This window comes from Orcinus orca, chromosome 2, assembly GCF_937001465.1.
Source record: "Orcinus orca chromosome 2, mOrcOrc1.1, whole genome shotgun sequence".
Taxonomy (NCBI): Eukaryota; Metazoa; Chordata; class Mammalia; order Artiodactyla; family Delphinidae; genus Orcinus; species Orcinus orca.
In genome coordinates, this window is record NC_064560.1 from 198805024 (window position 1) to 198826613 (window position 21590).

At 51.5% G+C, this 21590-nt stretch overlaps 1 protein-coding gene across 6 annotated transcripts; it reads left to right on the forward strand.

The window, feature by feature from the left end:
* Nucleotides 1-2583: 2583 nt before the first annotated feature.
* On the forward strand, nucleotides 2584-18815 carry ZNF839 (zinc finger protein 839). 6 transcript variants are annotated; one of them, XM_033420580.2, is made up of 8 exons: nucleotides 2584-3022; nucleotides 7914-8798; nucleotides 11278-11451; nucleotides 13659-13751; nucleotides 14453-14593; nucleotides 16572-16712; nucleotides 16869-16998; nucleotides 17801-18815. In XM_033420580.2, exons 1-8 carry the CDS (start codon nucleotides 2723-2725, stop codon nucleotides 18682-18684), a joined length of 2748 nt encoding a protein of 915 aa, XP_033276471.1. In that variant the 5' UTR covers nucleotides 2584-2722; the 3' UTR covers nucleotides 18685-18815. The 6 variants fall into 6 exon arrangements, with proteins under 6 accessions (XP_033276471.1, XP_012388342.1, XP_033276475.1 ...); XM_012532888.3 differs by having other exon boundaries at nucleotides 2585-3022; nucleotides 11278-11511; XM_033420584.2 differs by lacking the exon at nucleotides 14453-14593 and having other exon boundaries at nucleotides 2586-3022; nucleotides 11278-11511.
* Nucleotides 18816-21590: the final 2775 nt, after the last annotated feature.

A 21590-nucleotide genomic window follows, 5' to 3' on the forward strand; every position in this document is an offset into this window, starting at 1 on the left:
GTAACGGCTCAAGGCTTAAAGCCACAGACCACAGGCTTAAAGCCGTTGGCAAGTGCTCAGTGTGTACTAAAAGTGCCCACTAAATGCCAGCTATGGGACCGTTGTTATTATGAACAGTTAGAAGGAGAACCTAGGGCTGCTGACCTCTAGAATAGACGCCTGTACACTGGTTGCATTTCACACCTTGGACGTGTGTTACAGGCACCCTGTTAGATGTGGGGACCTTGCAGAGGAGGAGCCAGCCGAGGTTGCTGCCCTCAGAGCCCGTACTTTCCTAAACAAGGGCTTGAAGGGGTCCAGAATACACCTCTGTGGCATAAAAATTATTTTGAGCAGAAGCCATTTGAGTTCCTGGAAAGCCTCATCTGCCTAAAGTAGAGCCTTCCAAAAGGACTCAGAGGAATTCAATTGTCATAAGTCCCCAGGAAACAATCAGGCAAGACTGACTTTTATCACTGGAGAGGAGAAGCTGGCATCACCTAAACAGGCATTGTCATAAAACTATCTTATCTCCCATCTACTCTAGGTAAGAGCCTATTTCTCTTTCCTAAGTTGTTTGTTGTCGGGTAAGTGCCCTCTCCACCCATCCCCTCCCCTGTTAAGATGATACTATATAAGCCCCACATTCTAACTGCCTCTTGGAGTCACATTTTTCCATGAATTCCTGTAGGTACATGAATAAAAATACATTATTAAAAATGGTCTTTTTTCTTGTTAATCTGTCTTTTGTCAGTTTAATTCACACTCCCCCAGAGACTGAACCTGAGAGGATAGAGGAAAAGTTTTTCCTCCCTTCCAGGCTCAGAAAGATAAATGGGATACTGTGTTCTAGATGAGGGGCACTTGGCTTAGGGATCAGAGAGGATCTTTCTGACATCTGAGGATGGAAGGATGAAAAGATCTTTCTTTCAAAAGTTTAAAAAAAAAAAGAAGAAAGAAAGAAAGGAAGGAAGGAAGGAAGGAAGAAAAGAAAAGAGAAAGACAGACAGAAAGAAAGAAAACAGAAGGATTAAGAAATTGAAACAGGGACTTCCCTGGTGGTCCAGGGGCTAAGACTCTGCGCTCCAAATGCAGGGAGCCCCCGGTTCGATCCCTGGTAGGGGAAATAGATCCCACTGCTGCAACTTAAAGATCCCGCATGCCTCAAGGAAGATCCTGCACGCTGCAACAAAGATCCTAGATCCTGAGTGCCGCAACTAAGACCCGGCGCAGCCAAATACATAAATATTGAGGGGGAAAAAAAAAAAGAAAGAAAGAAAAGAAAGAAAGAAAAGAAAAGAAAGAAATTGAAACAAATTCCACAAATCTAATCTCCCCTCTGGCCAATCCTTAGTGAGGTCACTAATGATAGACACTGCAGGGAGCATAGCGAACGCAAGATTGACTATGATGACGATGCGATGGTGGTCCTGTGGAGAGAAAAATGATCAGCAAGTTCACTGGAAACTTCTCAGACACCAGCCTGGCCCCCAGCTGCCCCCACCATGAGCATCATGGCATTCATCATATCATACAGCAAATGCTGGTTTTGTCTTCCTTCTTCCAGCCTAGACTCTATACGGAGGGCAGCGATGATGACTCACCCAACAAGCGCTTAGTGTTTGTTGACCAATGGCTCTACTGCCCCCTTGAGACAGGTGCACGCACTAGCGGCTACAAGACACGCGGAATCAGGAGAGTAAAAGGAGGGGAGATTGGGAAAGGATGGGCCGAAGAAGTGGGGGCGGTAGAGCTGCGGACTGAGCTGTGAAGAGGGGTGGCGCTGTTCATTCGCTCGTTTGTTCATTCATTCATATTCGTCCATCATTCATTGCCTGAGCGTGCACCGCTGGACACTGAATGAGTAAAACTACACCCTCGAGGTGCGCCCCGCCTGGGTGAGTGGGTAGGGAGGAGGGGGCCGGCATGGAAACAATTTCGGGGTTGGGGAGCACACTTGTTAAAAATGCACACTTTGAGGGACTTCCCTGGTGGCGCAGTGGTTAAGAATCCTCCTGCCAAGGCAGGGGACACGGGTTCCAGCTCTGGTCCGGGAAGATCCCACATGCCGCGGAGCAACTAAGCCCGTGCGCCACAACTACTGAGGCCGCGAGCCACAACTACTGAAGTCTGTGCGCCTAGAGCTCGTGCTCTGCAACAAGAGAAGCCACCGCAATGAGAAGCCCGCGCACGGCAACGAAGAATAGCCCCCCCCCACACACCACAACTAGAGAAAGCCTGCGTGCAGCAAAGAAGACCCAACGCAGTCAAAAATAAATAAATAAAATAAAATAAATTTATAAAAAAAAAATTCACACTTTGAACCACCTCTAGGGTATATTAAATCGGAAGGTCTGGAGGTGGGGCCTAGGAGTCTACGTCCAGGCAGGGTCTTCACGTGACGTTGAGAACATTTGGCCAGGGTGATGTTAGGGCCGGGGCTCTGGAACCTCGAGGACCTTTGCCTGAGAGTTCCCGGACAGCTCCTGGAGGAGCTGATATGTGAACGATAAATACGTCTACGACAAGCCATAAGAAAATTCGGCCGGGTCCTGTTGTTGGTGAAGCGGTGGCAGAGCCGGCCCGGCTCAGGCCCCGCCTACCGATCTGCTCGGTCAGGTGCATTCGCCTTCCGAGGTGTCTTGGCCTGCGGGGCACTCGTAGCTGCCCCCCTTTCCCAGGTGACGCACATTTGAGCGGTCGGCGCTCAGTGACCGGGGTTCGAGTCCCCGCGTCGGCCGTTATGGCGGACGCGGAGCCTGAGGCTGAGGACGGCAGTGAGGATGGCGGCGGCGGCGGCGGCGGCCGCCGGGCTCCCGCAGGCCAGAGAGGCAGCGCCGCGCGCGTGGCCCCGCTGGGCCCCGAGCAGCTGCGGCGGGTCCTGGAGCAGGTGACGAAGGCGCAGCCACCCGCGAAGCCGCCGCCGCCGCCCTTCGTGCTGCAGGACGCGGCGCGGCGGCTGCGGGACGCGGCCCAGCAGGCCGCCCTGCAGCGGGGCCCCGGGGCCGAGCCCCCGCGCCCGCGGCGCCTGCTACCGCCGCAGGTGAGGCGCCGGGAGGGACCTCCGGGGAAACTGAGGCCCGGAGTGGGACGAGGTGTCGCGGCGGGCAGGCCGGAGCCCGCGCCCGCGCTTTCCCCCTTAGGCCTTAGAGCTGCCCAGCCCGAGAGACCGGTGTCCGCCCGCGTTACAATTCAGGGCGTCCCCACACTCAGCTCCATGGGGACCGCAGGCCACCCGCACCTGTCACCGCCCCAGCGTTTTCAACTCCTCCCCCGCTCCGGGCTCTCGGAGCCTGTGCCCATGGCGGCCCCTGCCTGGGACCCAGCCCTGCTCAGGGCTCCTCCGTGCCGCCTGGCTCCTCTCCCAGGCCTTCGTCCGTTCATTCCGCCTCGATCACTCACGGTGTTCCGGGCCCTGCCCGAGGCGCAGCGTCGACCACGGCTCTGAAGGATGTGAGGCATGTTGTGGGCCTGACACGGGGGCTGCTGGAGAGTGAGCAGTCCTTAGGCCTGACACCGGAGTGGAGACCAGAATGGGTTAGAAGGACATTAAGAGGAGAATTTTCCATGTGGAAGGTGCTGCAAGTGGCACGGACGAGACTCGGGACAGAATTAAGTACATTACACTAAGTTGGTGCAGGGCTTGTGGCAGTGCCTGTGTTTGTAACCCCAGTTACAAATGGCCCAGCACGTGCCCGACATTCGCTTAATGAATGAGACACGTGAAAGCACTCTGTATACTAGCCAACATCCCTTCTCAGCGGCGCTATTTTCCCGTCACACAGCTCTTGGCTGCTAGGGAAGCTGGATCTAGAACGTGGTCTTCCGAGCCCAGAGGGTCCGGTGTAGCACCTGAAGCCTGAAGTCCTTCCCATTACGTGTAAAGGCATCCCCTTTCAGCACTGGGCTTGTAAAGGACAATGCTTCTCACTTCAAAATTGCCATAGATTTTTCTTCCACTAGAATAAATAGGTAGAGAATAGAATCAGCGATCTTCACGGGGTTTCACTTACGGTTTTTTTTTTTTGTTTTTTTTGCGGTACGCGGGCCTCTCACTGTTGTGGCCTCTCCCGTTGCGGAGACGCGCAGGCTCAGCGGCCATGGCTCACGGGCCCAGCCGCTCCGCGGCATGTGGGATCTTACCGGACCAGGGCACGAACCCGTGTCCCCTGCATCGGCAGGCGGACTCTCATCCACTGCGCCACCAGGGAAGCCCCGGTTTTGTTTTTGACTGAGTGATTTTGACAGTTTAGGGTCATAGCCAGTTGGTCATCAAGACTGCAAAGGTTGTCTCACTAAAGTTTGGGAAGACAAGTATGATCCTGCTCAAATGCCATACTTCTTAGAGGTGTGACCTTGGGTAACGCGACCTCTTTGGGCTTTAGTTTCCTTATTTGTGGGAGGTTTGGCTCCTTGAGTGAGCTTTCCAGCTCGTACTCTGCTGTTGAAACAGATGCCTCTCACATAAGCCCTGCAGCGCAGGTCTGTGGAGTCAGAAGGGTGCCAGTGGCTCACTTGCTGGCCTCTGCTCCGTGCCTGGCACTGTGCTGAGCCGCTTGGTTCTCAGCAGCCACACAGTAGTGCTTTTATCAGCGTTTTACAGATGAAGAACTAGCTCAGAGGGGTTGAGTGATTTTTGCCCGGGGTCCCCTAGGTGTGGCTACTCTCCAGGGCCTGTTGAATGTGGCTACAGATTTTTGGGTTTGGTACCTTAGGAAAGAGTCCAAAAATGACGTATTCCAGAAAATGAAAGCAAACTTAGGTAGCATGATCGTGTTCGGTAGCTAATCTAGTTGGAATGCTATAAATTCTACCTGCATTCACGACGATGTAATTTTGCAGTCTGTTCAGCTAATATTCTTTGCCCACCCGCCGCCCACCCCCTCCCCCGCAAGCTGTGCCATGGAGGCCACAAAGACAAATCAGATGTGTACCTTGCCCCTAGGGAGGTTATGATGTTACCAGGCAGGTAAAACATGACTCAGGATAACTTCTGATCAAGGCCAGAAAGCTAGAGGTACGATAAAGAACTAAATGCATTGAGAGAAAGGGAGAGGTTATTTCTGGTTGAGGGGATCAGAAGAGGTGGCATCTGAACCTGATCTGCAGGGTGGGTCCAAGTTGAAAATACAGGAGAGGAGAGGCAGTGCTGGAGGTGGGGCAGGGTGTGCCTTTGGAGATCCCAGGCCTTGTGGTTCTCTGTTGGGGGTGGCGTGGATTAGAAGGCACAGACCAAGTGGACACACTCCCACAGGTCAGCCCCTATCCCTCCCATCCTTCCCGTTCCTGCCCCACAGAAACATTTCCAGTTTCCTACCACACAACGTGCCCTTTTTCATGCATCCCTGCGTTCACACGCTTTTCCTTACACCTAGAATATGTGTTCCAGCTGGCAAAAATTCTACTCAGCTTTCAAGGCCCCCCGCGGAGGTCACCGCTTCTGGGAAGCCTACCAGGCCTGAACTGTTCCTGCCCCTCTTACTGCACCCGTTGCACCTTGGTGTTGCTTTCCTATTGGTGTTCCTTAGGAAACCTAGTCTGCCTTCAGAATCATCAGTGGCGTTTTGAAAGTACAGATTTTGAGGCAGGATATCCTGAGTCAGCAAGTTTGTAGGTGACTGAGGTAGGGCAGGGGAAACACCCCCTCCGCAAGGGTGAGGCTGGGACTTAACTTTTGTTTGTGTATTGGCACCCAGAGATACTTAGTAAAACTCTGTTGAATGAAATAGACATATAACAAAGTATCAAGTATAGTACCCACTTGGTAAACTGGTCTGGAAAGCAGATGAAAGAATTAGACCACCTTGGCCACTTGTGGTAATTCTAAAACAATAGGATTTGGCCTGGGGGGGTGGGGGGGTTTTGTCTGTCTTTAATGGCATTATCTGGTAATACCCCAAGAGCTTAGAGACACATTCGAAGTGATTGGTAGTAAAGTGAAACAAATGTGATTCTTAAAAGATGTGCAAGTAAATCTAGTTGTCATTGGATTCACAGTAGCCCAGGACCAGCTCTGTACCCTTCCTCAAAAACCAATATGTTGACTTGTCTCTGCTGTTTGTAGTAAGTGTCTAACATGCACTCAGACAGATACACCCCAGCTTGATTGCAGTGAGGGTTTCCATTCTGTCCTGTGTGATATTTTTATTGACCCTCTACTTGGTAGAGGGTTGAGTCCAAAGAGGGCCTGTTGGTGACCCCAAATTGGTGGCTCTCAACTGGGGGCAGTTTTGCCCCACGGGGGGCGTTTGGCGCTGTCTGGAGACATTTTTGATTGTCACAGCTTAGGGAGTGTTACTGGCATCTGGTGGGTAGAGGCTGGGATGGTGCTCAACAGTGCACAGCACACCTGCCACAACATACTTACTGGTCTGAAATGTCAGTTGTGCTGCAGTTGAGAAAGCCGGCTCTGGGTGATGAGGTTTGTCTGTCTTTTCTCCCTGGAGAAAGATGCTCATTGTTTCTGCTTGGTGAGGGAAGGAGCCTTGTTTTGCTGCCCCTCTCCCGAGCCCATGACAGCATTTAGTCTCCGTAAAGCGCTGTGTCAGGCACCCGGTCACTGCTCAGTATTTGTGGAACCTTGTTGGCAGCAGCCCTTCCCATTGGTGGGTGTTTTGCTGTTACAGACAGTGCTGCCTTGAACCTCCCAGACATACATCTTTGTGCCTGTGCCAGTGTTTCTTCTGGGATCCAAGAAGCAGGATTGCTGGGGATCAAAAAGCACATGCGGGGCTTCCCTGGTGGCGCAGTGGTTGAGAGTCCGCTTGCTGATGCTGGGGACGCGGGTTCGTGCCCCGGTCCTGGAGGATCCCACATGCTGCAGAGCAGCTGGGCCCGTGAGCCGTGGCCGCTGAGCCTGTGCGGCCGGAGCCTGTGCTCTGCAACGGGAGAGGCCACAGCAGTGAGAGGCCCGCGTATCGCAAAAAAAAAAAAAAAAAAAAAAAGCACATGCATTTAAAACTTCATTAGATGTCAAAAAAAAAAGTTGGTGAAGAAATGCAGCCCCGCCCCTAGGTGTGTGCCCTGGAGGAACTCACACGTGTATACACACACATACATCACAGCGCAGAGCAGACCAGAGAGCGCAGGGTTGGTGACCACCTGTCCTCTGACAGGAGAACATTGTTGTCATGCTGCAGAGCAAATGAACGTCTGAGAGCTGCACACGTCAATATGGATGAATTTCGCAAACAAGATAGGGAGGAAAAAGCCCCAACAAGATACCGGAGATGATATTCACTTACCTATAGCTTAAAAACACATCAAAACGGAACTGCATATCTTTAGGGATATCTACAAGTGTAATATAAGGAATGCATGAGAATGGTAAAGAGCAGATTCAGGACAGGGTGAAGAAAAATGCATGCGGGTTGGGGGCATAGCAGAGGGCCTTCCCCGGGTAGTAATGTTGCATGTTGTAAGGTAGGTGGTAGCGACCTGAATTACATAGTTCTTTATGGCTTTTTTGGTTTCCAGAATTTCACTGAAAACTTTTAAAAAAGAGGCCACATATTGAATTGAGTCCAATTTAGAGTACTAAGAACTCCAGGTTAACACACATATGGTAAAACTATAAAGAAGGCTATTCATGAGCTCATTACTGGATCTTGACTGGTATTTTTTTTTTTAAAGTGATGTAGAGTAGATGCTGTCAGAGGCCTTTCTGCAGGAGTGGTAAGGGCGTGAACGTTTTATTTTGTTATGTATATGCAAATGTTTCTGTAAGCACGAGGGGTGTGACGTAAAATGGATTACTGTGGACTGGGCAGAAGGGTTGAGAAGCACCACTGTAAACACTACAGATACATTATATAGACTCTTTTCTATGTAAGATGTATAAGTTAGAAAAAAATCTCAACAGTGGATTTAAGATGAGAGTAAAATTGTAGAAATGTTGGTAAGCATAGTCCTTCTTTTCTCTTTCTGTGTTTAAGCAATTGGAAGCCATCTGTGTCAAGGTTACATCTGGAGGGACGAAAGGTCAGGAAAAGCTGATGCCAGCACTGGCCACCATCCAGCCCAAGACAGCCAGGCCGAGCCAGCCGCTCGGGAGACACTGCAGCGCGCTGGGGCTCAGCGTCACCAGCTCCCCGCTGCTCGGGGCACAGCCCCTCCTGAGCACCGGGCCACAGCCGCGTTTCCTGAGTCACTCACCTCAGCCTCCTGTTCAGGTGTTCGTCCAGAGGCCACTGCTCGCCCTCCGGCCAGACCCTGCGAAGAGAGTCTTGGCCTCTGAGGCCCTGAGTGGACAAGGCACCACGTTGTCCCCTCTGTCAGCCTCTGACCCGCCAGCAGGAACATCTGTTTCATCCAGTCCAGCACATTTATTTATTTCCAACTCGCAAACAAAATGCACCAAGAAACTAAAAAAATCTTTAAAAGTGAAAACACGTTCTGGACGGATATCTCGACCTCCCAAGTATAAAGCTAAAGATTATAAATTCATAAAAACAGAGGATTTGGCCGGTGGGCACCCCTCAGACTCTGACGACTATTCAGAACTGAGCGTGGAGGAAGATGAAGACCACAGTGGAAGGCAGACGCTCTTTGATTTATCGAGCTGCTCTCTGAGGCCCAAAACTTTTAAGTGTCAGACCTGTGAAAAGTCATATATAGGAAAGGGGGGGCTCGCCCGACACTTTAAACTGAATCCAGGCCATGGCCACCTGGAGCCTGAGACGTTGCTGTCTAAGAAAGCCAATGGGAGCATGATCCTGGGCCCCACGGAGGGCAGGACCACCAGCCTGGCATCCCGGGAGCTGTCCACGCCAGCTCTTCTAAGTGAGGAAGGGGCCCGCTCAGCACGGGGTGGCCTGCAGGTAACGTTTCTGTCTGGTGATAGCGTCCTGATTCCTGCCCATCTTTTTTTTTTTTTTAATCTTTTTTTGGCCATGCCGCACGGCATGTGGGATCTTAGTTCCCCGACCAGGGATCGAACCCACGCCCCCTGTATTGGCAGCATGGAGCCTTAACCACTGGACCGCCAGGGAAGTCCCCTGCCCATCATCCTTAAATTAACTTTACGTTGTCTGCACTGCTGCCAGATAATCGAGGAGAAGTGTGTCTTCCGTCCAGTGCCGACGGTTTACTGACGGGAACGCAGGCACCAGTCCTGTAGATCCGGTCAGTAAAACTAATCGCAAGCACTCTCGGCTCATGCTGACATGACTGTGGGCCTGGGAAAGGTCCAAGTGGGGGGCGCCAGTCCACAGGGCTGCTGCCTGGGGCGTCCGCAGTAAGACGTCTGCTTGCCGTGTTCTCTCCTTGCTTTGCCCCTTCCGAAACTCAATCAGACAAAGCAGATACGAGTCACCATGAGTTTGCATCACCACGTCAACGTTTATTTACTGAAATTTTAACTTACCCAACATGTGTGGTGAGCATTTGTGTGCCATGTACAGTAGGTCAGTTATTTAAAAAACAGCAGGTGGATCACGTTAACAAGTGGCGGGCCTCTGTGGTCGCCCTCATCCCTCTTTGTCTTAAGCTTCCTTCCTTTTCCTTTGACTTGTGTTAGCTGTTGTTCGTTATTTGTAGTTTTCAGACGTTAAATAGAGAAACCGGCGTTGGAACTGATGTGACTACTTGATGGGAGTTTGTGACTTTAGGGACCTGGAAGCTGTTGAAAATGCATGTTTGCCTGCTCGTGGCGACCTCCTCATTCCCAGCAGCGGACGGGGTTCCTGCGGGAGGGCTGAGGCCGGCGACTGCTTCCGCTTTCACATCCGCTCCTTGGGGCCTGAACAGACACCTACTGGGCCCAGGAGATCTGTACTGAGTGAGGCCTAGTGGTAGAACCATGGGACAGCCCTGTGTTAGGATTCAAAAATATTGTCTCACCTTGCAGCCTCAGTAATAATAGTAATAACAGTAATACCGTTTATTGCACGCCTGCTTTGGGCAGGAACATCACATACGTTTTCTCATCCTGTGAGAGCCCTAAAGGCAGGTGCAGGAGTCCCTACTGGAGACGAGGCGCATGGGGCTCAGAGGGGATGACGGGCTCCCCGTTGAGGCACGCCTAGGACTCTGTCCAGGCTGGGGTTAGACCCAGGTCTTTTGACCTCAGAGCCTGCACTCTAGGCCCGGCTGCCTCTGCTAGGAGGTTCTACGCATCTCACAGCTGGCAAGAGCCCGACTTTTGAGAGACCTCTAACTTTTCTTAAGTTGTAGTAGGAGCAGCATGACCATGTAGTTTGTCACCCAAACCCGGACATTCTGAGAATGAATGGGGCACTATTAATCATTCCAAGGGACAGCAGGCACAGCCAGGACTGCCTCAGACAAACTGGACGACCAGGCCGGCTGGCACTTCCATTTCCTTCAATAATGAAATCTTACACCACAGCAAAAGCAGCTTCTGGATATCTGATTTCAGGAATTGAGGCACCTAGCCTTGCTCCAGACGGCTTTGAGGCCGTGGGGTCCCAGAGCGGCTCCCTCCAGCCAGAACTATGCCTCGTCTCCTCTCCTGAGTCGGCCGTGGATGGCCACGTGGTGCTTAAAGCCACAGGCGGACCTGGCATTCCTCCTGAGGCTCCATTTTAATGAAGATTTGGAGGGAAAATTCTTTAAGAGGACACACTTTGTGCTACCTTTCCTTGTATTTAACCTTCCACCAGTCCTGGGAGATGTAGGTGTATTATTCCTATTTTCAGAGGAGGAGGGAATTGGCACAGAATGAGGAAATAGCTAGATAGTGTTAGATCCCGATTCTTTTCACAAAGCTGTGCAAATCCATGGAGACAGAAAGTAGATTAGTGGCTGCTGGGTCTGGGGGGAGGGAGGAATGTGTGATAATGTGTAGGGTTTCTTTGGGGGATGATGAAACTGTTCTGGGATTAGATAGTGGTGATGGTTACACAACCTTGTGAATATCCTAAAATCCACCTAATTGTATATTTCCAAAGGATGAACTTTATGGTATTTGAAATATATCCAATAAAAAATAATTAAAAAAATCTAAAAGTCATGGGTAAATTATGAATTAATAAAATTCAGGTCAATTTTTAAGATGGTAGTGACATCAGAAAAGTCTTTTGTTTCATTTTGGGCAACACCCCAGGGTTAGGGTTTGTCAGCCCTGACCTGCAGGGTAGTATTCGTCTGGTGTCTTAAAGGGATACTTGGTTTACCTGTAAGATGCATTGATTGTAGTTTATGTGTCTTAATTATGCAAAGAAGAAGAATTTAGCAAGTTCCTTGCTTTTGACTTGACATTTTTCTGCTTTAAGGTTTTCATCATGGTGTATAAAGCATGATTATTTTATTTTTGTTTGGGTGTGCAACCCTATCTAGAATGGTCAGTCTGTAGACGTTGAAGAGGCGCTGGTGTCTGAACCAAAAAATGGAAGTTTTTCAGCCCTTTTGGGATCAGAGAGACACCCCGGACCTAGAAGAAGCGGCTACTCCATGGCCCTCCCAGAGCCCAGCGCAGCCGTCCTGGAGCAGAGTGGAGCGGTTGGCCCGCAGGTGGGCGTTGGGGCAGCGTGTGCACAGGGCCCGGCAAGGAGCAGAGCCAGGCTCCTGGAGGTGCGTCGCTCTTAGAACCCTGTTCTTGAAACCTGTGTCTCTGGCATGGTACGTGGCAGTTCACTATTAGGTTTCTGAATTTAGAAGTAAAATACCCAGTTTAGGTCAACTAAGCAGTTCACCTGATGTGTAATTAGATGAAGTGTGTAATAAATTCAAAGACAGCATTATCTGAAATAACTCCTAGGTGTACCTGTTTGAAATGACCAGAGGGCCTTAAATATAGAGCGGCTTGCCTTTTTCAGTTTTAGAATAATTATAAGCTGTGTTTTCATGGAAGCAGTTTAGAAAACAACAGAAATGGTTTTCTATATTTTTGTAAAAAGTTTCAAGGTATAAAAGCATGTTTCAGGTTTTGAACTCTAGAATCTCCATTCCACCCCCTTGAAAGTAAGTTTATCGAATTTAGTTGGATTGGCTTAGAAAAGCGGAAACCCAAACTTACCCGAATTGTCTTTGACTAGGATGTATTTATTTGCCTGCTAATGGCTGGATGAGTATCTTAAAGAAAAGAAGTGAATAACAGCAGGAGAGAGCACAAGATAAGTTAGTGAGACAACTGGCCCCAGAAAGAGTGGCTTGCTGGCAGCAGGCCCGCCTCCCAGCTCCGACCACGGGCTTCCCGCAGGCACCGCAGCGGCACAGCTGCTGTGCCTCGTTTCACTGAGTCCCTGACCATAGTAGCTCTGCTTAGATGAGAAACCTGAACCTCACAGGGGCTGTTAACTTGTACCAGGTCACCCCGAAGGTCGGTGGCGGATCCAGAATTTGGATCTGAGACCAGTGAGGTGACCCTAACACGTCACCTTGACTGGCAGTGCCACACCTTTCATACTGAGAGTCGAGGACTGCTCCGAACAGCACCGCTCTTGATCTTACAGATGGGAGTCTCCCCAGAAACGGGCATTCATTTATACAGGAACTGGGTGTCCGTCCAGTAACGGGCCCCGTCCTGGCTGGGCGGGAATGCTGTGCAAGGGGAGAGGTGGCGGCCAGAGCAGTCAGCGGCAGCACGGCCAGGTGCGCGTGGCTGGGAAGCGGGGAACTGAGGAGGTGCCCTCTCTGCTGCTGTGATGCGTGTCCTGGACGTCTGGACGTGGGCCAGACCGCAGAGGGGCCATGCCCCACACGCCCACCTTCTCACGCCTCCTGAGTGCTGGAAACCAGCTGGTCGTTTTGCTCTAAGGGCTCTTGAAGGTCACGATTAGACATTTTTATCTTGCAAATGAAAAGGTTTTCCTTTTGCTTTTTGACTGTTTTATGACCATCTGTGGCTTCCTTGGAACCCCTGCCAGTTTGCAGCTCCCAATAGATGGCCCTTCCTAAGCCCTGAGCCCGTGGCCTCCCTGAGCCTTGTATGACTGTTTCTAGGAAGTGTCGGTTTCGCCCAGACATTCTTGCCTCCCTGGGTGATCTCACTCATCCTCCTGGTTTCTCAAACCACCTTCCGTCTGCTGACTCTCACGCCTGTACTTCTGTCCAGACCACTCCCGAGCTTCAGAGCTGATTTCAGACATCCCCACCTGCTGTCCTGTAGAGCCCTCCACATCCTGCCGGAGCCCACAGGCTGGCTTCCTGCCCCACCCCCTATTATCAGGGGGCTGCCTGGGTGCTCAGCTGGGTGCCCAGAGGCACCCATGACTCCTCTTTTCCCCCTTCACTCACCCCTCCCCCATCCTGAGGACTGAGGATGGTGCCCTCCCTGCATCCTCTCCCCCCCTCCCCCCCACCTTGGGTCCTAGTCTCCTCGTCTGTCCTGCCTGTACATGTGCTTTGGTGGTGGTCTCCTGGCGGAGGGCTGCCCCGGGATTTGCTTGCATTTTCGTCTCGGGCACTAGTTGGTGAGCCCTGGAGAGCAGGAAGCACATTTCCCCACCGCTGTGTCCTTCTCCAGGGCCTGGCGCCCACCACTCGTTCAGTGCTGTCGCGCGGGAGCCAGACTCTGAACCCACCGTTGACCACGGGGCTTTGTCAGCGGGTGAGCAAGTGCAATGCTTAACAAGGCAGAACATTTACAGTTGAGAGGCGCGTAATCACTGAGAATTTAGGGAACTTTCTGCCTTCTGTGTTCTTTGCTACAACAACTCGTTGGCTGCTGGGAAATTCTTTCCATACTGTCAAAGATGTCAAACGCTTTCTTCTGGTAGTTTCTCCACCAGTGTGACCGGGAGGATCTAGTGGAGTTGGCTCTGCCTCTGCTGGCTCAGGTCGTGACCGTGTCTGAATTTCTTCTGACGAAGGTGAGTCTCCTTAGTGTTTCTAAGTGACTGAGGGGATGATTTGAAGTTATTTAGAAAGGCGTCCTTCATATTTACTTAGAAGGAGCCAGGCCCTTGGAAATCCTCTCCCTGCCCCAGGACAGAGCTAAAGTGAGCCTGCCGGTCCTGCCCGGATGCCCAGCACACGGCTCTCAGGCAGGCCGCTCGTGGACCTGTGACTGTTTTCACTTTGTGTGGGAGGAGCGACAGTCACCTTTCTCCTGGCTCCCACCCACCTGCCAGCCTCCTCCACTGCAGCTCTGCCCCCGATAAGCCCGCTCTGAGATGCGGCCTCACCGCCGGCACCCACGCTCCCTGGAGGCGCCCCGAGGAGCAGAGGCCTGGCCCTCCCTGGCCTGCAGGCCCTGGACTGTGCCCATTTTTGTCCTCAGGGCCTCTCTGCCTTCCCATACCGCTCCCCTGGCCACCATCCTCTTGTGGCCCTCATCTGGGCTGGTTTGTTTCCTGGGCCGCTTCTCCCAGGCCCATTCTGGTGCCCTGCCGATGGGCACACAATGCTGGGCGCACATAGGCTCTCGCTGGGGAGCGAAGGCAGTGCCTGTGTTCTTGGCTGCTGAGGGCTGAGGAGCTTGAGGCCTTCCCTCTTTCAGATTTCTCTCTGTATTTTCCATTTCATTGCCTTGGGTTTAAACATTTTTTTTGTCATCTTTATCTTCACTAAGGTTGAAAAAGGTCATCTAGCAAAACCTTTCTTCCCAGCTGTGTACAAGGAATTTGAAGAGTTGCATAAAATGGTTAAGAAAATGTGTCAAGATTACCTCCATAGCTCTGGTCCCTGTTCTCTGGAAATAAACAACAGTAAGGTAACAAGCTCACAAGAGAGACTCGCTCTTATAGCCAAAAGAAGGCTGTCCATTAAAAAGGAGGATGTTTATTTTAGTAGTGACATCTTCCCAGTCAGCTTCTTCTAGCTTTTTCTACTGTCAAGTGCAGGGTTTTTTTCTTAATATAAAAGCGATACATGCTTTTTTCAGAAAACTCGGAAATGCAGATAAGCTAAAAGAAAATTGCAAACACCCATAATCCTCCCACTCACCGATGATCACAGTGAATAGACTGTGTCTTTCTTCAGTGTGTAGGTGTTTGCAAAGGGCTGAGTTACACAGGGACCAGTAGTTATTTTTTGTGGTTGTGTCGACAGAATTCTCATTTCAGTGTCATTGCCTTTAGCTATATTGGGTCCTTGACCAAAAGATGTCATGAGCTGATGAGGATTTACTTGTCTCGGATCAAACCCTTTGCTGGGCAGAGTGTGGCCCGTGGTCAGGTCACCAGGGGCTTCTCACTGTGTCCAGCACGGAGACTCAGGTCTGCGCCTCCACTGAGCAGCTCACTGACTCCCGGCAAGTCCCTGCACCCTCCACCCCTCTGCCAAAGGGCAGCACTGAGCTCACGGGCTTTTCCGGCTCTCACGTGCCGGGGCTGTAATAGTCTGGTTTCGCCAGACTGTTGAACAACACGGATGGGCTTGGAGGGCATTATGCTGAGGGAGGTAAGTCAGAGGAAGACAAATGCGGTATAGCATCAATTATATGCGGGATCTAAGAAATACAACCAGCTAGTGAATACAGGTACGTAAGTAAGTAGGTCAGAAAGTAAATAAGTGGTGTCGGGTTTACTAAAAAAATCACTCACACAACAATGAAGACTGCTTAGGCCATGTTGGCTTTGACTGCTCCTGACATGTGATTACACTGACGATGGAGCTGCCTGTCTGTGATTGGAAAGGTGAGTGTTCTCTCAGTACAGAGCAGTTAGTTGCTTCTGTAGCAAGAAGTCTTAATCTACACTGTTATATAATACATGGGTTTTTTGGGTTTTGTTTTTTGGTTTTTTTGGCCATGATCATTAGTTTTATACAAATTCAATATTTAATATAACCTAATAAACTCTTGTGTTTTATTTTCTTAAATCATACATTTTTAAAATGCAGTGGATTCTTTGCTAGGCCTCCCATAGATGCCCCAGTTGGCAGTGGTCACCTACCTGTTTGTAAACTGTCAGTTAAGCCGGTGTGGGTACCATCCTGTTACGGAGCAGACAGGACGTGCACGAACGCTGTGCATGCTCACCGGGACCCTTTGTGGGCAGTTCGGGATGTGACGCAGCCTCTTTGGAGCGAACACAGTGGCTCTGTTGGCAGGGGACACTGTCAGGTTGTTGGGCACTAAGCTTGCCGACCCCTGTTCTCTAGCTTAACCTTGACCTGCTGCCCTTCCTTCCTTCCCCACCCCTTGCCTGCTCTGTGGTGTTCTCTTTATGCTGTCCAGGTATCAGTGATGATAGCTGTTGGTTATTACCTTAACATCCAGTGCTTTACGTAGGTTTTGTATAGGGAGTCTAATCTAATCTTTACAAAGTCCCTTCAGGGCAACTGTGGTCTCCCTCATAAGATAAGGAAACTTAGCAGGTAGGTGGTTTCCAAGGTCACCCAGGTTCTGAGCAGAGGTGCTGGGGTCCAGCTCTGGCTCTCAAACTCACATCCTTTCCACCAACTGGTAAAGGAGATCTGGTCCCAGAATAGGCAGGATTATCTTTCTGAAGATACCAGTGAGAATTCAGCAAAGGAGGAATAATGGGCAAGAAAGTTACCATGGTGTCAGACTAACATTATGAAGCTTGTGACGACAATTTATCTTCATTTTTCCCACTGTTTAGGTGGCACCTTGCTGTACAAAGGGACTTCATAGATTTAAACTCAGCCCTTTGTTCTTAAGTGTTGACATGATTCCGAATCTTGTGTTTTGAGTGGAGCATTTCTATGGGTCCTTTTCTGCTCAGGTTGCCGAGTCCTTAGGAATCACAGAAGAATTCCTGAGGAAAAAAGAAATACACACGGACTGCACTCCTCCCAAGCGCAGCAGCCGAGGGGACGACCCGGAGGACCTGGAGGGCGCTGGCCCGCAGAAGAGGGAGCATGAGGTGGGCGTGGCCGTGAGGGGCGCCCGGCTACTGTCTGCTCCACGTTGCACTATTGGGGTTGGATCTCTTCAACTCACAACACTGTTTTCCAGGAAGAAAAGGTGCAAGGTGGCCTGCTTCTCCCTAGTCTTAGCTGGTTGCATCTTCTCTTCCTAGACCGCAGAGGACAGGCTGGCTTCGGTGAAAAGGACCAGAAGAGAAACTGTGCCCCAGCACACCACAGAGTATTCTGCCGACGGTGGAGGCCTGCAGAGGCTGGCCTCGTGTGCCCCAGCTGCCAGTGCAGGTAAAACACTCTTTGCGGGGTGCACCCTGGGGCTCAGAGGCCTGCTGCTCGGGTGGGTGCCCCTATGGCCACATCTCAGAGAACCCTCTGGTTTCTCAAGAGTTTTACCCCAACCTCCCAGTGTGCTGTGGTTCCATGTTTATTCCCCATGAGTCTTGGGGTCTTTGGGCTTTTCTTGGGTGCTTTCTTGAAACGAAGACCTGCCTCGTGGTACTGAGTCGGTTGTACCTGGCGGGGGTCCCAAGAAGTTAGGCAGACCTGAGACCAGGGACAGGTCCCAAGGACACACCAAGTCCACGGCTTGGCTTTCGTGAGACTTGGCTCTAAGTGCCAGCTGAGAGTTAACGTTCGAAAATGGGACATGTTCCGGCTTTATTTCGCCAGAACTGATCAATGAGACAGCTCGAACGTATGGCAGGCATGCTGAGAGTGGTTATATAACTTTCTAAAATCTTATCAGGGCCGCCCGATACCTCGCCTGATCCTAAAGTCTCTAATTTAAAGAGGCGTTCTCCCTTCTAGAACTTATGACTTAATTCTTCCGGAGGGGAGGGCAGATTTATTCATTGAGAACCATGAAAACCCTCTGGCACCTGCTTGGAACACAGCTCCTCTCCCCTAACTAGTCTGAGTTTCCTCTTTTAATTTCATCCATTCTTGGAAGCTACCAAGTAACAAGGAGGGTTTATGTTTTCATTTTTTGGGCAAGAAAATTACTTTGGACTAGCTTGTTTTGCATAGTGAGTACAGTGACCGGCCATAGCAGTACACAAATGATTGTCTGTTTTTCCCAACTGTTTAGGTTTTGCCCCTGGAGTGAATGGGGGCGCGTCTCACCTACCTGAAGAAAGTCCCACGATGCCGGTTTCTGAGCTCGACAGCAGCACAGCACAGGCGGGCCAGCAGCTGAAAGCATTTGCTGACTCAGCCGCCGGGAGTGGGTCTGCAGACCCTGCTCTCTTGTTTCGAGAAGCCCGTGGGCTGGGGGTTTATACTCAGTTAGGAGAACCAGGGTCTCTGGCCCAAGACCAGGTGGCAGCGTCCTCTGGGGAGAAGGCCCAGGAACACTCGTCAGAACAGGATGCTGGGGACGGCCAGGGAAGCCGGGCTCTCTGCGGCACCTCGATGGCCCTGCTGCCTGGCCGGCCTGGAAATGCAGAGGCGGGAAGCCTCCGCGAGGTGCGCGGCTCCCACCTGAGCAGCCCGCGGTCCGGCCCCGGCGAGGTCCTGCTTCTGGAGGCCGCGGCCCCGCCGCAGGAGAAAGCATGGTCCGTGGACGTCATGCCAGCCGGCTATGCCTACGGCACCACGTCCGAGCCGGGGCCTCAACCCAGCCAGGGTGGATTGCTGGGTCCTGAAGGGGGCCTCACAGGCCACGCGGGGGACTTGGACCAGTCGCCCTGCGGGACCGAGACACACGCTGACCGGAGGGAGCTGGAGGGCATCACTGCCGTCAGGGAAGCCATGGCTTTCGAAAATGCCAGTGGGGGTCCCACGTTGCCATCCCAGCGACAGGAGCAGATATTTACCCAGACTTCTGATGGGCGTATCTTGTCCCATCCAGGCTCCATAGTGTCTGGGGAGGGGGACATTGTCATAGTGACCGACACAGAGGGGCCTGCCCTGCAGCCGGGCCCCCCGGAAGGAGTTCCTCTGGAAACCATGGAGACGGAGTCCTCTCAGTGAAATGGAGGCAGAACCGCAGTCCTAGATTTGTATGTATTTTACCTGGAGGTCTACTTCAAGGAATGTTTATTTTTCTAATGTGAATACTGACACAAGTGAACATTTTATTTATAAAGAATAATGTCTTTCTACCCCACTGTCTACCTTTTTCTACATCTTTCTCATTGTAATAATGGCAGATACGTTACCTGATAACAAATTCCCGATACATCTAACTGGTAGGAGCTTTTGACCACTATTGCAGTTAATACCACTACACTGTTTCTTGACTCTCCCCTGCTCCCCAGTTCCAAAAAACTATGCCCCCTTTCTCTTCGGTGATATGCTGCTCTTTCACCAGACTTGGTCCATACTAGAAGCTTCTTTTGGGCTCAATAAAAAAAAAATACATAAGCTTGCCATCTGGGCAGCATTTTATTGGGAAGTAGGAAAGAAAGTTGTTTCTACTGACACTTTATGGATGAGGAAAGTGAGGCATAGGGATGGGACCCCCAGTCCTTTGATGTCCCACGTGTAAAGTCACTTATCAAGATCTCTCTTTTTATGGAATGTTTTCCTTGGCTCTATTACAGGGAGAGAAAGGGAGGGCCATTTGCCCACACACAGACGACAGCATCAAGAGGGCACAGCTGTCCTCTGCCCCCGCTGGCAGAGACTGTCAGCAGAGGCCCCGGGCAGGCGGAGCTGCGGGTTGTGGGCTGCACCCCCTGGTGCTGTGCTCCCGTCAGGCCCGCTGTGGAGGGGCGGGCTTTATTCTTGGGGGCCACATTGCCTACAGCCCTCTCAAGTGACTGGGGGCGTCTTCCTGTCCTCTAACTTGGTATCAAAGCGGGTCCAACAGGAACAGAAGGGTGGGCGTCCCTGCAGGATGGAATGAGTAAACCACAGCTGCTCAGGAGAGTCGGGCTCGAGGGTCAGGCCATGGCACCGATGCCGAGAGCTCAGCTTCTCTGTACACTGGTGCCCAATCGAATCTCAGAGACAGAGTTTTGGGTGAAGTAGAAAAGGACAGCTTTATTACTCTGCCAGACAAAGGGGGACACCGTGGGCTCCTGCCTTGGAAAAACTATGTGTCCCAGCCCGGGAGGATCTGATAAGGAGTTTTATAACAATACCTCCCAAGGGCGGGGTTGCTGACAAGAGGAGGGGCCGCGGGGTCTCAGGCGCGGGCCTCCTAGCCTTGATGAGCTTCTCGAGGCCCTGCTGAGCTTCTCGGGTTCCTGTGATCTCGCCTCCTAGCCTTGGCCGCTCCTCCCTTGATTAGCAGCTGTTCAAACCTGCCCTTTGGCACTCAGGGGAGGTCACGGAGGCTGGAGTCTTGCCTACAAGAAACGGGGGACAAGAAGGCCTCCATGCCCGGGAGCCCCACAGGGCCCTGCTCGGTTTCAGCACATCCTGTGGACCCGGGCACTTCTCGGGAACCCAGAGCCGTGCGAAACCACTGGGGGTCCAGTCCTGGGGGCCTGGAGCGTGGGGGTTAGGACTTCAACACGCAAACCTGGGGGGACACATCCAGAGCATGGCACCTCTCAAGTAAAAATGTGAGCCGGTGGGCATTCAGGAAGTTGAGTGGCTCTGCTCCAGAGGTGGTCCAGACCCAGGTCACTTCCGCGCCTAGGGTGGCCCTCTTCCCAGAGGTCTCAGAAGGCTTGCTGCCCCGTGTGTCTGCTCCATCCCCCGGAGAGAGAAGCCTGTGAGGGTGGCGATCTGGGAGATGCACACAAGGCCTCTGCTCACATCTCGTTGGTCCTTGGCCACACCTTGCTGCAAAAAAGGCTCTGAAACCTCCTCCTAAACTGGTAGCCATAGCCAGGTAACACTTAAATGAAGCAGAGAATCAACACCAAAGGAGGACCCGCCAAACGCCTCCCCCTAGAGTGGTTAAAATTGCTTCGGGTCAGTCTGGAGAGGTGGTAGTAGCAGCTCTGATAAAACAACAAAGGGGTGTGTGTCTCCTGCTCACAAGTCATGTCACTCAGAGGTCGCAGGGGACCCAGCAGGGGCAGCCACATCTCAAGCACTGCTGGTGACGCCACCAGAGGGAGAGAGCTTCGGGAGAGGTGAGACCCACCACGAGAGGCACTTCGGTGGCCACATGGTCCCACCCAGGCCCAAGGGCACTGAAGTGCAGGCTTTCCATGGGCCGGGAAGGCAGGAGTCTGGGAATATTTGGTGAATGGCGTGAGTGGTTGATCAACAGAGGTCACATTATCACTGTTGTTCACAGCTGTGCTGTGTTCGGTACCTTGTGATTCCTTTCATGGTTTGTCTAAGCTTTTGTGTTTCCTGGAAAGAGAGAGGGAGGGAATTTTTTTTTTAGTTTTCATTAAATGTACTTATCGTGAATTCATCTTGAACTGCTTCCCCATCCCAGTTCTGTTTTTGTGGATTCTACCTGTTAATATTTCTTTACTATTTCGCAAGATTTCCAGAGGCAGAGGAGATATCTGGTGATCAATCCACCATGCTTAGAAGTCTAATATGGGTTCTCCAATGGCTTCATTGTTCCTTTCAGATAGAAATTGTCCTATAGTTGTGTAATGACTTTGGAACTCAGCAAACTCAACAGCCGAGAGCTCTTCCATCCATCTGATGCCTCTTCCGCTGTGTGAGGGACCCCTGGGCTAATGCCACTGGACACCTGGCTCATTCACTTGTTTGTCCTTTGCAGTGAAACAGAGCAGGACCCTGTGGGACTCCTGGGCACAAGTCCTTCCATGTCACCCATTTCTTGTTTGTAGGAGATTGGTTTCATTCAGCTTCCATGGCCTTCCCCGAGTTCCAAAGGGCAGGTTCAAACAGCCGCTAATCAGGGAACGGAGGGGATGCAGAGACAAGAGGAGTAGTCAAGAAACAATAGTGCAGCCTTAGGGCAGGGTCCTGGTTCCTCCTCAAGGGATACACAG

Excerpts from the sequence above, each read along its gene's own strand:
- ZNF839 (XM_012532888.3), top strand. The coding sequence starts at position 2,723 with ATGGCGGACGCGGAGCCTGAGGCTGAGGACGGCAGTGAGGATGGCGGC. Across the intron at positions 13,752-14,452 it reads CTGAATTTCTTCTGACGAAG|GTTGAAAAAGGTCATCTAGC; the intron begins GTGAGTCTCCTT and ends ATCTTCACTAAG. Across the intron at positions 14,594-16,571 it reads TGGAAATAAACAACAGTAAG|GTTGCCGAGTCCTTAGGAAT; the intron begins GTAACAAGCTCA and ends TTTTCTGCTCAG.